Raw genomic sequence first — 17,030 nt, 5'->3', positions numbered from 1 at the left:
GCTGTTCTTTCCATAAATAAACGTAGTAAGAAGTATTGGATATAAAAAAATCAGCTTACACATATTTATTTACCCCGGCTGAATCATTACCACGTGCATATATGCAATCGTTCTCTGCTTGTTGCACTCCTCTCTGGTTGGTTGGTTGTTTTGGTGGGGGTTTACTTTCACGTAAAGGTGATTTCGCACTATGAACGGAAAATAAGGGGAGGAGGAAACCAGAGTATTTTGAGAAAAACCCCATAAACCGACCCTACAATTAAACTAAGTGTACGTCACACACATACATCTAGCTTTCAGTCTTTATTATTTAGATACAAAAATTGCGAGCGTTCTTTGAATTTTGATTCTAAGATTGCAATTTAAAAATGAAACAATAACTTAAAATTTTACATAATGGGCGGTGGGGGGGGGGGGGGAAATAACCTTACAGAAAGTTAGGGTATAACGTCTATGAACCTTAGACATTAAGTGGTCAAAAGAAAAAGTCTTCATTTTAGACTTTTCTTCATATTGTCAAAATCTCTAACTTTCCTATGCTTCTCAAACTGCACGCTCTCCACTTGCAGACCGTTTGGATGCTAGACGACCAACAGGAATAGAATGAAAATGGTGAGACTATTGCAATGCGTTTTTTACTCTCTCCCTCGTGAACGCTGCTTATAAAATTCACTGATGTAAATATATGTATACGTTTCTTATTTACAGGGGGACTTTCTAAAGGGACTGCCGTCATACAATGAAAGAAATTTCACCCGTTTTCACGCTGACTCCAGTTGTCGTACAAGCGTAAGTGTCCATTTCTTATGCTTTAGTACACTTTATAAACTCTTCTTTAAAGGATTAAAAATGTTTCAAATTGTTGCTTAATTAATTTAGTTTATAGCATGTAAGGTATTAGATCTGTCAGTAAATATTGTGTCATAATTGACACGAAAGCCTATATATGAAAGGGTGTTGTACCTTTTTCTTACCCACTTGACACAGTTCGAGTATTTTTTTTTAAAATGTTAGTCTGACGAGCAAGGCGAAAATTCATTTTGGATTTTTTAAACAAATAAAGAGTAATAATGAAAACTAATTGTCCTTTTCAGCTTCAGAAACCAACAGTGTATATATCTACTCGTGACTACCCTTCTGATCAAGGTAAACACTACGAGAAATCCATTTCTTCTCTTTGGTATTTTGCATTTTGATGGATTTTGTTATTTCATCTACATTATATTTACAGTACAATACATTTTTTAAACACTGACATCTTACAGGAATATCCCATTTTCAGAGGAGAAACTAAAGTGTTCGCAAATAAATAACAAAAGGCAACAGGAACTTTACTTTTACAGCTAGTCTTTTTTCACATTTCACCTTTTATATGCATGAAGTCATATTTATTAAATTTATACTTTAGTACATTTATTTAGGAAATGTGGCAAAGTCAGTGGTTGTCATATTCAAAACATCAACAGAGATCATATTTTTTTATATTTAATTTTTTCAGTAATTACCACTGAAAGGACAAATATTCTTCTACGATATCTTCACCAGCAGTGGGACAAAAAGGTTTGTAGAGCTACATTACTTTGTAAGGATCAGCTTTTTTTTTCTTTACAGAAAGTTACTTTCCCATTAATTATTATATTATTTTTCATTCACGTATATCTAATCCCAAGATTCTATGTACAGTTCTGCCCTGAGACCATTTCACAGGGTTCACAGGGTCCTTATCCTTACAATGCCTTACGTAGAGAATTTTTGTCGTAAGGCCTTAAAAAACCTTGTATTTGCCATGTAGTCCTCACAATTCCTCACACACGTCCTTACATTTTCTTTGTGACCCTTACAAGTCCTCATATCCATAAAATATTACCAAAGATTTATTTTTCATGCCTCTTATAAATCCACAAATTTATTTTCGGAGTCGACTTTGGCGCAAAATACAGACGAATCTTCACCTCACTGCTATTTTAATCACATGACTGCCAGGTCTCGTTCGCGATGAGAACTTATGTTTCACAAGATTTAAGTCTTGACGGATGACCACATTTCTTTGTCTTCTTGACGATTCAAAAAAATCTGCTTCATATATCAAGTTAAAAAGATAATTCCTTGCCTTCAGTAAAAATATTGGGTGTCTGTACATTTTACTGCTTTTTTTCAACAATATTTTCCTAAAATAAATCTATCCATTTGCTAACATCCTGTCTAAAGCCAAAATTAGAGACCTTTATGCATAAAGTTAATCTGTGGTGTGGAAAGCTTTCTCAACGTGTAGACTCAAAACTAATCCCAGTAAATTTTTTTCATTTACATATTGTATAAGATAATAAATTGGCCATATGTTATCTCCGATGTATCTATTAGCCATAAATCCACCTTAATCTTCAGCAATTAAAAGAGGAATTGCACTTTTAATTCAGGCAGCTGTACACTTTTTAATAAATGACATTTAAAAGTGAAAATAGTGTTCATTTTTTTTTTTCTGAAATCCATCTATTTGCAAGGTTTGTTTAGAGGTGCAAACAAGATCTTTTGTGGCTGTAACAATTCTCTCTTTAACCTATTATCTCCCAGTGTTCTATTTAGAGGACAGTTATATACAGGCTTATATCTGTTATACCAGAGCAATTGCATGATCTGGGCTGCATTCAAAGGAGACTCCTGCTTCTGTGGAGTTTGCCATGTGCTGTGTAGTGTGTAGGCATCAGGTTGTGTTTGTGGCTTTGAAGACAGCTTCTGATGTTAGCTATATGTAGCGGCAAGTCTGGATATGATTATGTTTATTTGCGGAGACTGAGGGACTGAAGCAATGTAAATAAACTATCCACAATTCTATTTTGATAAATTTTATTCCAATCACATGAATACAAAATGTAGTATCGTGTCATTTCCCATTGTCCTGTAAATAGGACATTGGGATGATGGAGTGCATAGAGTGTCTTGATCTAAAGTAAGCCTTATTTATCTCATTTTCATAATGAAACATGCCAAGAAATGTATTACTCTGGAGGAAGCAGAAAAGCTTCTTGAACAGTGTGACAAAGAATACTTGGAAGTTACTATCTGTGTGTTCAAAAGATGCCAGTGAATTGTCAGACGGAGAAAAGGAGATGATGATCTTGCCAGTATACCTGTTCCTGATGTTTCCAGAGAGTTTTAATGGTTGGAAAAGACATGGAAGATGCTGTTTTGACGATGAGAGGGATATACTGAACCAGAAGAGAATCAAGTTCTTCTTACAATGAGAAATAACAAGAAATTATAAAATTTTCACTTATAAAAGAAATAGCTAGAGATCATGCCAACATGCCTACTAAAGTCATCAAGAGATGAAAAAGTCAAATCACATGGATGTTGTTCTCATATTGTGCAAAGAGGTTCTTTCATCTCAAGTCATCCCAGTGTCCTATTTATAGGACAGGCTGTATCTACAAACACAAAAATAAACACTCTGACAATCAGCATGTGTAGAAGTACGTTTTGAATGTTTCATTTTTCACTGTTTCAGAACTGTGGTAAGAAACGAGACAGCACACATGCCAGCCTTGACACAGCAGATGTCACCTCCCCAACTAAGGTGCCACGTTTGGGGTCTACTGATGATAATTCATAGGCACAAAAATATCATTAATGAACAGCTCAAAATTTGCAAAAGTGTTTTTTTTTTTCATTACAAAGTGAATGCTTTTCAGAGTAATGGAAACTCTGCTTTGGTAAGTGTGAAGGAGTGCTAGCTGGTGGGAAAAATGTCTTTTTACACCATCCTTTCAGAAGCAATATTTAGAGAACAGGAAGAACTGCATGGTGCACTTAAATCTGCAGTCAGTGACTTCTGAAAGTATAGGTTTGTTTGGTACAAATTTGGCTAAAATTTTTGAAGTGCTGGCATAATGTGCTGTCAAATGGTAGGCAGGTCTTAACAATTATTCGATCTAGTGTCTATTCAAAGCATATTTTACCTTTGTCATTTCACTCATTTCTTTCCTTTTTTTTTAAAACTAGACATGCTGGTGAAATTGGCTGTAAAACATTTTTTGATTGTGAAGTGTGGAGTACAGCATGATTCTTAAATCATTTATCTAAAATACTTCTGTGTATTTTTTGGTATATGTTGTATAGTTGCTGCATTATGTGTACGATTGTGTTTGTGGCAGTATGGGTGCCTATACATGCTCATTTACTTCTCCTAAAAAAAAAAGGGCGAGGATAGACTGGTAGCTGGTGAATCCTTTTGTGGGGAAAAACAAATTAAATTTTCCAGCATATTTGGTGTTCCTTGGACTTCCCGTTATGGCATTTTTTGGCAGAGTGCGGCAGCTGGCATGCTGCAAAGCAACTTGATGCCAACAGGTACTTATGGATCAGAATGCACATTATTACAAAACTGAGTCACTATCACAAATTGATTGGGTCTCCAAATCATAAAACAAGATGAGTATGTTTTATGTTTCTTAATTTGTTTAATTTCCTGAAAGAGAAACATCTGCATATACAGTTAAATATACAGTTATTGTACATCTGCTGTGAAAGCAGACCAGAAGCTGTCATCCATAGCAATTTTTTGGTCTTTAGTAATTCATGTGCCCCTTTGCCAGTTTACAAAGCAAATGTTAATCCATCATAGATCATTACTTTTTGAAGTTAATCTTGCATTTACCATTTAGTAAGCTCTGTCCAGTGATAAGCCCTTATCCATCCCTAGATGCTGATCCACTGTGCTGTAGACTACTGATTTTTGTTTTCACATTGTTTAACCAAGGTAAAGCTTCATTGAGTACAATCTGCTGGGTATGCTCATGTGGCTGGCAGTTATTTCTTACAAGTAGGTTTTAGATTTGCTTTTTTAAAGGTCCTCGTTTATAAATGGTTTTGTGGAAGAGTGTAAAAGGGTGCATGCAAACAGTGCATTGATGTAAATCCTTTAGGGTTTTTTGGTGTGGTACATGCAGATGTTTGTTTGAGGTAAGGTATATTAGCATTTCTGAAAATATTTCTAAAGACAAGCTTGGCTGCAAAAAGATAAAATGTGAAGTTTTATGGTTCCAAGTTCACATTATATTTCGGATTTAGTCTTAAGATGAGCTACTGAAATAGCAGATTTGCTGATTTTTTTTAAGTTACAATTTATTTATATTTTCTACCTCACTGTCCATTTCTGTATGCATATATGCATTTGCATGGGCATTTAAGTTAACCATTGTGATGGTAAAATACAACAGGTCTAATTTTTTTCTTTGTCAGCGTACACATGTCCAGGGTGCTATATGAAAAACGTGTTGAGTCCTGCTGCGAGAGTAGATAATTGTTGTGAAGGATGCCCTGAAAATTCTTTTTTTAAAGAGCTGCTCAGATTGTGCAAGCTTTCTTATTTTGTATTATGAAGTCTGTAGATATGCAAAGGGATGTTAATGAACAGTGAGCAAGTAAACAAAGGCCAGCGAAGGTAAAATCTTTGGCAAAGATTGGGAACATAAATATATAGGATTTGTTTTTAATTTTATGGCAGTTTTCAGCCATCGAAAGGTTTTGTTGCCATTAATCATTGAAACTAATAATTGTTTTCTTTTACACTTTTTCAAACCTGATTCTGCTGCATCAGATATTAGTTTAATAGATTTGGGTCAGAGAAATTTTCGAACAGTTGATTAGTAAAGTTCAGCAGATACCTACTATGTGATGGAAACATCTTTTGAATTTACAACAACCAAAGATCAGATAATGGCAGTCATGCTAATATAGTTTGTACATGCATACATTCTTTGTTGCTTAAACTACATCTTCAGGAAATATGAGAAAGTATTTGAAGCTATATTCATCAGCTCTGGAGAGCTTTTTAACTACATACTTGTATATACTTCTTTCTTTCATAAGTAAAAACAAGCCAGTGAGTTATGGCTCCTCCTTATGGTGTTAAAGTTATATGCTTAATAACTAAGGCAATTACGTATGTATCAGAAACTGTTGTTTGTTGATAAAGCCTTGTTTCTGCAGCAGGTTGGTTTTCTCTTTTCCCCCCACAACACTTTTTTGTCTTGCTCATGCCAAGTGTCCTTTGGTCTTTTTTAAAAAATGTGCTATGCCTAGCCTTGATGTTCTGTAGTTCTTAATTACCAATTACCAATACCTAGTCTTGAACACATTGAAGAGTTTTGTTGGCTGGATTAGGTTCCTCAAATTTGGTCTCAGTGAGTGTAATTGCAAGATTGACTTTTTAATGTTTACTTACCTTTGCTTGAAATTGCAGATGTACATATTAATAGACTACTAATTATCGATGTTAACTGTTTCTCCGCAGAGTGCAGCCCCTCTTGCATACACATGCTCAGCACTGACAACTCTGACCTCTGGTGTATTTTAAATTCTCTTCAGTAAGGTTAAAGGGAAATGAGTTTATGAAATGTACAGGGGTGTTTGTGTGCACATGTGGAGCACATGTATGGAAATTATGCTGTTGACACATGGTCTTTATCAACCATGTTCCTCACAGTTTGCATTGATCAAGGTGTGTCAAGTCCTGTAACCACAGTATTTCATATTTATGCATTTTTGGGAGGGGTGAATGGGGCCAGTTCTTTCTCTTTGCGTCAGACCAGTTAATGCTGGTCCCACTTTTGTGCCCATTTTTTCTCATTCTCAAGAGCAGGATGGTACAGTGAGTAGAAGGATGTGAGAATGTTAAAGCAGTATGATGCTTAACTTCAGACTGGTATTCACCTTAATTAGCTCGTGTGTCATTGTCATACAATACCTTGTGTGTGAGCCTAGTGCGTATCATGAACACCTACAAAATAAATTCTCAAGAAAATATGTGAGCAATAATTTGAATTGTAAAAGTGAACTGAAGCAGCAGCAGGAAATCTGTTTACAGATAAGGCTATAAAGAAGTCAAAACTCAAGAAGAGAAGCAATCCATTACATGATACATTTTCACATAACATACTGCTTTTCAGCTGATTAAGTCATGTTTTTCTTGAAAGTTACAGATTGTACTAAAAGAGAGTATAATTCACTGCAACAACTATAAATACAAAGCTTAACTTGGGTGTACATAATTTTTTCATCTGACAATGTGTGCATGTGCAAGGATTTACCACAAACAGAATACCAGATAATGTGGCGTCCAGTTTTTTTTTTTACAAATTAATGCAAGCTTAATTTGGGTGCAAACAAATTAAGGCACTGTACTGTGAATTTATATCCATCCCTATACCTAGCACTATCATGAATACGAAACTATTTGTATTTGTAGCATTTTTTAATGGGATACTGACCTTTGGCCTGGGTTATGGAGGGGTAGACAATTCAGCCTAGAACCACATGGCCCAGCTGTTTTAACACTGACCTCAAAATATCTTGATCTCCTTTGGCAAGCCCAAACCAAACCCACTGCCAAAAGTCTTTGTTCTTTGACAATCATGTACGCAAGAAACCAAACATTTTGGATGCAGAACTTACACCTGCAGCAACATAGTCCCTACAGTCCCTTTAAGACGCTTTACAAATCAATTCTGTAACATATTTTTCTCTGCTGCAGTTTTCCAACTCCACACTCAATATGAAAAAAACAAACTTGCAATGCAAACACATTATAAGCTTGAAAGGATGACAGTATTAAGAACTAAAATGTCAACAGGAATGATATGAATAATATTAGTATATAGGATCAGGTATTAGTAATGGTAACACTTTTTCTGCAGACAGATCAAAGGCCAGATCTGCTATGCAAGTCTTCAAAAACTAAAATGAGCTAATGCAGAAGATGCTAAATTGCAAGTGTATCATATTTGTTGACTGTTTTCATAAAAATGTGAATGTATTGGCTGTAAACATATTAAGACATGGATGTGTATAGGTGGACTGCTGTCTGTCTGCCAAGACCAACGTTTAGCCTCTTGCAAAGTTCTCCACTGTTAGTCTCGGCAAGCTGTAACAAAAAACATGACTAAACCGAAAACTTTCTTGTCTCATGCCTCGTTTTAGGAGTTAACTGGAAAAAAAATCGTCTGTCTGCAGTCCAGGGATATTTGTGGATGAACTGTGAGTTTTTATTGCTTCCTCTGCCTAACACTTTTTAACTGGGTGTTGACTTGGACAAATCAGACCAGAACCACATGGTCCTGCTGTTTTAGCATTGACCCCAAATCCTGTAAATCCTGTAGATTCCTGTAAAGACCATATTAACTCATGCAAGTCAAAACTGACCCATACCAAAAGATGTATCGATTGCTGATGACAGAAATTTCTATGAACACCAGGAGTCGATTCATCTTTTGGCATTGGTCAATTTTGTTTTGCAGTTGTCAAGTTGCATTTGGAATGGAGCCAAGTAGGCTAGGTCAATGTGGTTCAGAGTCAACTTGTCTGGTGACTGAGTTATAAAACTGATGAGGTACAGCATACTATTTTTAAGATCAGATGCCAGATTCACATGCCATTAGACACTAGTTGTAAAGCTAAAGCAAAGCATTCAGCTAAAATACAAAACACAAGCATTTTAAATAACTACTGCACGTTAGGGGTCTAGCTACACCAAACTATGGTGTGCATTGGTACTAGACAGATATTTTCAGACCAATTATTTCTCAATTTTTCTCAAATACTTCTCATTTTTATTGCCTCCAATCTAGCTGAACAGGAATCATAGAAGTCTGAGTTGAAAAGCTCCTAGCACATGCTGAACATACTGGGAAATCAGTTTTCTTCAAAGGCTGTGCAGATTTATAGAACAGTGGGTAAAATTTATCACTAAGGGCAAACTACGTGTACAGACTATGAGTATAATGTAAATGGAGTATAGAAATCAGCCTCAAAGGAGAAATATATGAACATTGCTTCAATTCTGTATCTCTGTTCTATTCGTAAAATTTTTAATGTTCCAACTCTTACAGAAAGAAACACATGCAAATGTTTTTTTTTTATAAGATGAAATTTATATCCACAGCGAAATCTCACCCCAAAGGCCAAAAATTGTGTCTACGGAAAACATGCACATCCACATATATACCCACATTCATACATACACACACACTTTGGGAAATGTATTAGCAAAGAGTAACAAAATTTCATCCATCTTTCACTTACCACAATTCTTCATATTTGTGTATAAAATCATGAGTATGTACACAACACAGAATTGAAGAGCTGAGAGACAATTCCAGCTGGTAATAAAACTGTACACTCAATCTTCAAAAGCTTCCAACAGGTGCCTAATTACAAGATAAACTAGAAAACAGTTTTGTTCTCAAGCATAACAAGCATTAGTTCATACAAAAATAGCTTCATGCATGCACACAAGAAAGCAGATTTTCTAAAGATCTGATGGCTAGGTGGACGTAAGCTTTCTGGGGCCTAAAATTACACTAGTACCTCCAGCTGATCTAAGCTTCATCATATCAGTAATAAAAACACTCACAAACTAGCAAACACTGACAAAAAGAGCAGAAATACAAGATGAGCATCCTAAAAAAATGACTCCCCAGCCCTTCCCCAATTCCACTGCATAAAATGGTGTCTTTGAGTGCAGTTGAATGGATACTCCCTAGCCTGGAAATGCATGAGAAGATACTGAAACTTCATCAATAAACTGGTACTACTGTGGTCATGCTCTTTCCAAAAAAAATATTTACCAAATAAAAGAAAAAAATAATCATAATACACCATAAGGCCAAAAAGAAAACGAGCATACAAACACATAAGATTATGAAAGTCAGAAATAAATCATTATGATTACAGAGGTTTCAAACTTGATAATGCTTTTGTGACTTGCAGCAACCATGAAGAAAAGCCATCACAAAAAGGTTGGCAGTGGCCAGCTAACCTGTATTCTCTGCAGGCCTTGGCAGATGCAGGCACTTAATCCCTGCTGTGACTCGTCAGGAAAGGTTCCCCACACTCACCACAACTAAGGACAGCATTCATTTGTTGGACGCTTGTTAAAATCAGGGCTTCTGCTTACGCAAAAAATTGCGTACAGTACGCATTAAAAGTTCGGAGGACCCCTTCAATTTTCGTCAATGGGGTCCCCTTCAAATTTGGGCGAAGAACAGGGACCCCTTAAAAATCTGGAAAAGGGGTCCCTGGGACCCCAAAGAATTTAGCCTTAGCAGAAGCCATGAAAATATTTTAAATTGTAAAATGGAACTGGATCAGGCACAAAGACAACCCTTGCAGGAAAAACAAGTGGTATTCTATGTGCCAAATGATTTTTTTTTAAAGATGTTTATCTGTATATGAGAAAACCCAGGGCAGATCATATTTGATAAAGATAAGTGTGATCATAGCATCTCATGTTTAATAAAAAATATGAATATTATAAAGCCCAAAATGAATTTGACTTGCTTGTACTGTCAGAACCCACTTTCACCTGTACTTGCTAAATCATGTGCTTGCTAAATCATGCAGCAGTAAGGGATTACTTTTATATTTTAATTTCTGATCCCAATGTTGAAGTTAAGGTGGCTAAAAAGGTTACACAGGAGGCCCAGCTGGTAATGCATAAATAGAAAATGTAAGTTTCTTCCAGTCTCCAGCACATGCATAGCCTGCTACTCATTCCAATCAAGACATAGAGAACTGCAATTCTTAATTTCACCAAAAACTTTGGCAATCACTTAACCCAATGTACCTCATGTTTTGTCAAAGAGTTAGGAGGTATTTATTCTCTTCTAACTGTTGAAAAATGAATGAAACTGCTGTCAGATGACTTACGGAATTTTTTTTCCTCTCACCCTCTGCCTATATGTTTCTTCCCTTTGACTGTAAAAGATTTTTAAAAGCACCTAAATCTGAAGCAACTAAGTAGAGTTTCTCGTTGTTTAGTCTAGGAGGGAAGGGTGGTGAAACACTGCAAGAAAAGTTTTGTATTTCAATAAGTCACTCTAAAAAACAGACCTGGGCAAAGGCCGGCCTGCAGGCCAGATGCGGCCCGTCTCCTGTCTCTGACCGGCCCGCCCGCTGGCCCACCCGCCAATATATATACTATATATACAGTATTGGGTAAAACTGAGTTAACTATATTAGTCCGGCCCTCTAAAACCATCCCAATTTCTCATGCGGCCCCTTTGGAAAATTAATTGCCCACCTCTGCTAAAGAAGCATCTGGCACCAACCTTGCTTACGTATTAATTCCTTTCTTTGCTGTTCTTGCTTTTCATGTTGCTAGCAGTAATTACTATACACATAAGTCCTATAAATATGGTTAAAACAAGCTTCTGATGTCCAGATTACTAAGTGTTCACATTTACTTAGCAACCTCTTTGCCTAAACAGTAAATGTATATTAAAAATGTACATAATACAGTGTACATTGTAAAAGATCAAGGAAATGATGACACATTATTTTTGTACTGCCTTTTTATAGACACCATTTGACAATTAGGTTAGCAGAAGCCCTGGGGTTTATTTCTGATGTGTTTGTGCACACATGAACTCACACATGCATGGACTTACACATGGGAGAGTGACATTTTAAAATGCTTATAATCAAACGACCAAATAAATAAAAATTACTCCTCAGGCACTCATGTGATGTGTACAGTTCATTTTAAATGTTGTCTTATATATGTAGTTCACAATCTCTTTTTAAATTGGGATCATCTATCATTTCTGTTTACTTTGAATACAGCATAAGATTGACAAAGTTTTCCTCCACTTGCTTCTAGCTTAAACTGGTCACATCTACATGCTCTTGAACTAGAATAATAGTACATCTGCATGACACTGTCTACATGTTCAAGCAAAATAAAGATAGCTAAACTTGGGCTTTCTCACATACTGATGCATAATTACAGAACCACATTTAGCTACAAAAAGTAGTAATAATGTAGTAATGATGATGATCATAATTATGATGATGATGCATCAGCCTGCTGGATTCAGTATAACAGAAAATGGCAGTTACTGAACCATGGTCTAAAGTAATTTTGCTGGAAAAGCTGGTGAAATATTTTAGTGTACATAACTTTTGTATATTCTGAGTTACCAACTGTTTCTTGTGGGCCAGGCTAAAGCAAGAACTCTGAGATATCAGCAAAGAACACCTTCATAGAAAGTAAAGTCAGAAATCATACATCAGCAACCTGTCAACAATTAGAACAATGAAGACAATCAGAAGATAGATGTTGCTGCTGCCCTGATAAAGAGGTCCACTTGGTCACAAAATAGGTTAAAAAAGACACTTTGAAAAATTCAAAAGAAATACCAGTGACACAGTCTTCACTGATGGTGATTTTCTACTTTTCTTAATGCCATATTTCAAGATTTACCCACAAAAAATCTGAATGACGTTTAAGTGCTTCTTCCATACACAGTAGCTTTATTTGTCTTTAAGTGAGTGTTAGAGTTGGCAAAAAAAGCAAAACAAAACCAAAAAAAAAAGCAAACCCCAAAGAAACAAAGACTAGGCCATTTTTTAAAAGACTAGAACGAATTGAGTCAATCACAACTACAAATCCTTGATATGATTCAAAGTTTTAAAGATTTATAAAAACAAAACAAAACCTGGCATTTATTAAAATTTAAAAAAGGTTAGGAAGCCTATAGGGAAAAAGAGTGATGAATGCAAAGAAATAGGAAATATTTCACAGCATAAATGCGGAAAATGCAGGCTCTGCTCTGAACAATAAAATCAATATTAATAACTGCATGAAATGCTGAAATTGCCTTAAGAATTATTAGGTGGAAAGACTAGCCAAAGTGTATTGAGGTCAAGTGGGGCTGGGTTGGAAAAATCAGAGCAGCTATAGACAGTGACACAGGCAGTGGAAAATCAGAAGAGAACCAGCAAACTGGAAAACTTGGGGTGCAGCACCATTAGAACAGCCTCAAAAAAAGTCTACAACAACTACAATTAGGGGCACAGGATAGGAACACCAGTGGGCACAGAAAAGTTTATGCATGCTGACAAGAGGTGGACATGAAAGCAGATTGGTACCAAAAAAGCAGCCAGCAGATTTTCAGACTCATGGAAAAGTCAAGCAGAAGCTTAGACTCCTGACATTTCTAGTGCTCAGCACTCTTGTCAGACTGGTTCTTCAGACCAGCATTCTGACACCCAGTAAAGTTTCACTTCTGTTCCTTTTCAAAGTAAAGCTGCTTGTTACCTCAACTACACACTCTTAAAAATAAAATGAAATAAATGAAAAGGTCAGCTTGTCTGTTATGAACTTTAGAAAATACAGAAATTTACTTTGGTAAAAGCAACTTGTGTCAAATCAGCAGGCTTCTTTATCCATTCATAAACGACTCTCTTTCTAGCTAAACAAAGCTAACTCTGTGACTAAAACCTGTACTGAACTAGACTGAACTGTGCACCAAGGATGAGGTGTATGAGACTAAAAAACAACAACAAATAAAGGCATGCATGAAGGGAGGGCTCCTATGTATACAGCATTCCAATCCATTTATCAAACTCAGGTAAACAAAGAAATCAATCCTCCACCATTTTTTTTAACAATCCTAGTGTACAACACATGAATAGTGCTTACAGCCTTCACAACCAACTTTGTAACTTTTACTGATTTTCTACTTGCTGGTTTCTGTCTTTCTTTATGCTGCTCAAAGGTTTGTTCCCTTTAACATCAGTAGCCTAGCACAGGAACAGCCAGTGGATTGGCACTCCTATAATCTTTCCGGGCAAACCACTTTGTGCCATCCTGCAGCAGTTGATGGTGATGCATCCATAAGAAAGCCAGGATGAAGAAGAGGAACACATGGGAGGTGTGGTACCAAAAATCACCACCAGTTCAAAGTTCTGTAGTGCACCAAGAACTTTAGCCAAAATCTGTGTTGGAATCAAACAGCCTCCACAGCAACAAAATCTAGTGATCCTCATGGCTGTGCAAGACTATACAGGGGAGAGTATCCATGCATAGCATACACACCCATGCTTGCCACTTGACCAAACACATGAGCAGCACCATTTTTGAGGCAGACTTCCACTTTGCAACTGACATTTGAGCACATTTGAAATGTAAGTGTTCATGCCCTTATTTCTCTCTTTTGAAAAGAAAAAAACAATAGAAATTTCCAGTCACTAGGAAAAGTACCATTCAGGACTGTGGAATAATCTCCTCTGCATGCCTACACTCGGACTTGAGCTTGACAAATTCTTTGGCCACTTCATCATTTATGCGTTGAGAGAGAATCCGCAGGATGGTGAAGCCTGTGTCATCCAGGTGCAAGCGCCGGCCCAGTGTGCACCAGCAAGCGCAGGATCCTTGCTCCACTATATCCCTCAGCTGCATGACAGCAATGCCAATGAGACGATCTTCTCGGGCAAAGCAATAGTCTTTAACACAAATGTGGAGCTCATAGGCATCAGGCTCATCTTCATTTCCAAGTATGCTGCACAACAAAATTAGTTAAGGAACTGTTTTAATCAAAACAAGAGAAGAAAGATTTTATTAATCCTCATCTAATTATTTTAAATATTTCAGTATTTTCTAAAAACAATAAACAGATGCAAATAAAAAGACTTTCAGTTTAAATTTTTTTAAGGAAAGCTGAGCTCTAGACCATTAGTTTTGCACAAAATAAAAGACAGGATTAAGGAAAACAAAATGAGCATAGTTAATTTTTCTGTTAATGAAAACCTTCGCCATTCTTATTCTCAGACTTAAAAGCCTGAAATTCAGCATGAAATTGCTGAAAGCACTTTTTTTAATTTGCTGATTGGCAGCCCAACTTGGTAGGGCAAGCAATGCCTATCATAGCAGAATAACAGAAAGGCTTCTCCTATTCAAACCATATGCTTGAAAAAGCACTCAGGAATGAAAATGCATATAGACAAGCAGCAACTCAACATTTTAATATCAACTGCATAAATCCTGTACTTACAAATGGAATGTTTCATTGTACTTGGGGGACCAGTTATTGGATTTGGACTTGGTGGAATGTTTGCGTTTCTTGTCACTCAGGTGGGGGCCAATCAGGTGCACCTCAACAAATGGTCTGAACATCCCAGTCGTCTGCCACTTGAGTCCATTGGCAGCCACAACTGTATAAAATCAAGTAAACTCTAAGTAGTTGCAACTGTAAAGATCTACCTCCATTAAGACCTTTTCTATTTTATCTTAACATACATCTGGTTTTATTGCCGTTTACATTTTCCAAAGAATGATTTCTAAAATGCTCACCTTTCACTGTGACTTTGTGTTCTCCAGTGCCTGGATGGGTGAAGAGATCTACCTGAATGGATACTTCTCCTACTGGGTCTTCATTGCTTGGCTGGTCTGTTTTGACAAAAATTATGCAAATATAATGAAATAATTTCCCCATGCAAGAATATGTTGTGTAGCATTCAAACACTGAGGGAGAGAAAACAAAAGAAAGAGTATACCTTGTGATGTCTGGTTGCCGACAAAGAACTTGATGAGGGAATCTGTAGTCTGTGTATACAGAGAAAGAGTTCCCCTCAAAGACTGAAGTTCAGGGCTTTTGTCAAGGAAAGTCTTCTTCAGACCCTGACCCCCAGCATGAAAGTACTGCTTGATTGTGTCCAAAGCCATCTCCACGACTTTACACTGCTTAGGGCTCAGGTTCTTCTCAGCCTCTTTCGACATGTCCTGTGACAATGCAGAATATAAACTGATGGTTTCTAACACTTTCAGCCAGTTAACAAAAAAAAAAAAAATCCACAAAAATACTTTAACTCATCAAACAAATTAAAAATGTAAGAACAAAGCTATTCTCTCAGCTCTGTAACATATTATTTGTATTAAGGTATATATTTATGTCTTTGTTATTGTGTATAATTAAGTCTGATAGTTGTTTGATTTAGTTTTTATTTATGTGATAGGAAATACTAGGTACTCCCACCTAGTAGTGAAGGAAAAAACTAAGGAGGGAAGGAAATGATATGGAAGAAAACTGGAGTACCTAACCCACCCAACCCCCACCCTTGATGGGCACCACCCTGTACTGCTGTGAGATCCTGATAGGAATGCATGTGCCCTGAGACAAGATAAAAATCAAGAATTTTAAAAACTTGACGGTCTGGTGAGAAGCACTTTACTGCTGGATCACTTAGTCTTTTTACCAAATCCGTTAAAGAAAAAGAGAATCCTAACACATAGCTGCCACAAATGTGAATAATAGATAATGGTGATGAGCTACACTGCCTGCACGTTTACATAGTAGTGTGCTAATCATTGTAGCAACAGTTTATCAACTGAAAAAAAGATTTTACATTGTATGGATCATTTCTGGAGTTGTTTCTTATATTAGTTTACAAAAAACCCACAGAACATAAATGTCACACCACAGAATAAGGCACACAATCAGAAAGTATTATGTCTGGGTTACAAAAGGAATATGCTATACAGTGCAAGGGGTTGGGTGACAAAACATATCAGTCCTTATACAATGGATTCAAGCCACAAACTATGAAGTATGGTTCCACTGACACAAATTAGGTTGCTGCAGTTAATAGGGTATACTTAAAAGATTCTCTCTGAAATTTTTTTTTTTTTTAAAGTTAAACAAACATTGCTAAAGGCATGTAAAAAAAAAGGTAAGTCTTCAGCTATTTCTGAGTTGAAATAAGACAATATCCGTGAGTGCGCACACACATGAGGGCTGCACAATGGTGAAGGTGTCCAATGTCTTGTGAGGTCTCCCCTCTATCCCAACTGAAAAAGGGGATAGGGTTAGGCTGCCAGCCTCCCTTTGGCTTCTTGACTCTATGTCTCCTTATGATTTGTGATCTGGATTTCCCAGGGAGATGGCAAAAGTGTGGAAACAAAGTAGATTCTAGAATATTTGGGGGTAGCAATAAAGGGCAGAAGAGTTTAGAGATTGCTTAGACTGCTTGGGAGCATTTTGCCTTTGCCAGTAACATCAACAGGTGTATGAGTAAAGCACATTCTGCCCATGACAGTGTTGACTGTGTTAATTATTATGGTGAGACTCTGCTTATTATTGTGGCAAGACTGGCAAAGCAACCCCCATCTCCCTTTTACACTTAGTTCCTTTGTTTTTTTCCTATGATTCAAGTACAGTCATTAATATTTAATCGTTATTTATCTATGTAAGAAG

General features: G+C 36.6%; 2 protein-coding genes across 15 annotated transcripts in view; one reads left to right on the top strand and one right to left on the bottom strand.

The window, feature by feature from the left end:
• The first annotated feature begins 535 nt into the window (after positions 1–535).
• Positions 536–6,804, top strand: LOC112554605 (DET1- and DDB1-associated protein 1-like). Its single transcript, XM_025222492.1, has 5 exons — positions 536–612; positions 709–789; positions 1,095–1,146; positions 1,499–1,560; positions 3,506–6,804. The coding sequence occupies exons 1-5, from the start codon at positions 604–606 to the stop codon at positions 3,608–3,610; spliced, it is 309 nt and encodes a 102-aa protein (XP_025078277.1). The 5' UTR covers positions 536–603; the 3' UTR covers positions 3,611–6,804.
• Positions 6,805–8,847: 2,043 nt separating this feature from the next.
• Positions 8,848–17,030, bottom strand: part of LOC112554604 (protein unc-13 homolog B-like) — a 197,052-nt gene continuing 188,869 nt past the window's right edge. For all 14 annotated transcript variants that reach the window (XM_025222483.1, XM_025222478.1, XM_025222477.1 and 11 more), the window contains 4 exons: positions 15,334–15,559; positions 15,131–15,226; positions 14,832–14,991; positions 8,848–14,339 (listed from right to left, as the gene is read on the bottom strand). In XM_025222483.1, coding sequence (XP_025078268.1) covers positions 14,045–14,339; positions 14,832–14,991; positions 15,131–15,226; positions 15,334–15,559 — 777 coding nt within the window. In that variant the 3' untranslated portion in view covers positions 8,848–14,044. The remainder of the gene's footprint in view (positions 14,340–14,831; positions 14,992–15,130; positions 15,227–15,333; positions 15,560–17,030) is intronic.

The sequence above is a fragment of the Pomacea canaliculata genome, linkage group LG13 (genome assembly GCF_003073045.1).
Source record: "Pomacea canaliculata isolate SZHN2017 linkage group LG13, ASM307304v1, whole genome shotgun sequence".
Lineage (NCBI taxonomy): Eukaryota > Metazoa > Mollusca > Gastropoda > Architaenioglossa > Ampullariidae > Pomacea > Pomacea canaliculata.
Note: the sequence above shows the minus strand (reverse complement) of the source record. Positions and strands in the feature narration are given on the sequence as shown.

Bases quoted from the DNA above. Each gene is read 5' to 3' on its own strand.
- LOC112554605 (XM_025222492.1), top strand. The intron at 790-1,094 runs GTAAGTGTCCAT...TGTCCTTTTCAG, and splicing joins ACTCCAGTTGTCGTACAAGC to CTTCAGAAACCAACAGTGTA. The intron at 1,147-1,498 runs GTAAACACTACG...TAATTTTTTCAG, and splicing joins TGACTACCCTTCTGATCAAG to TAATTACCACTGAAAGGACA.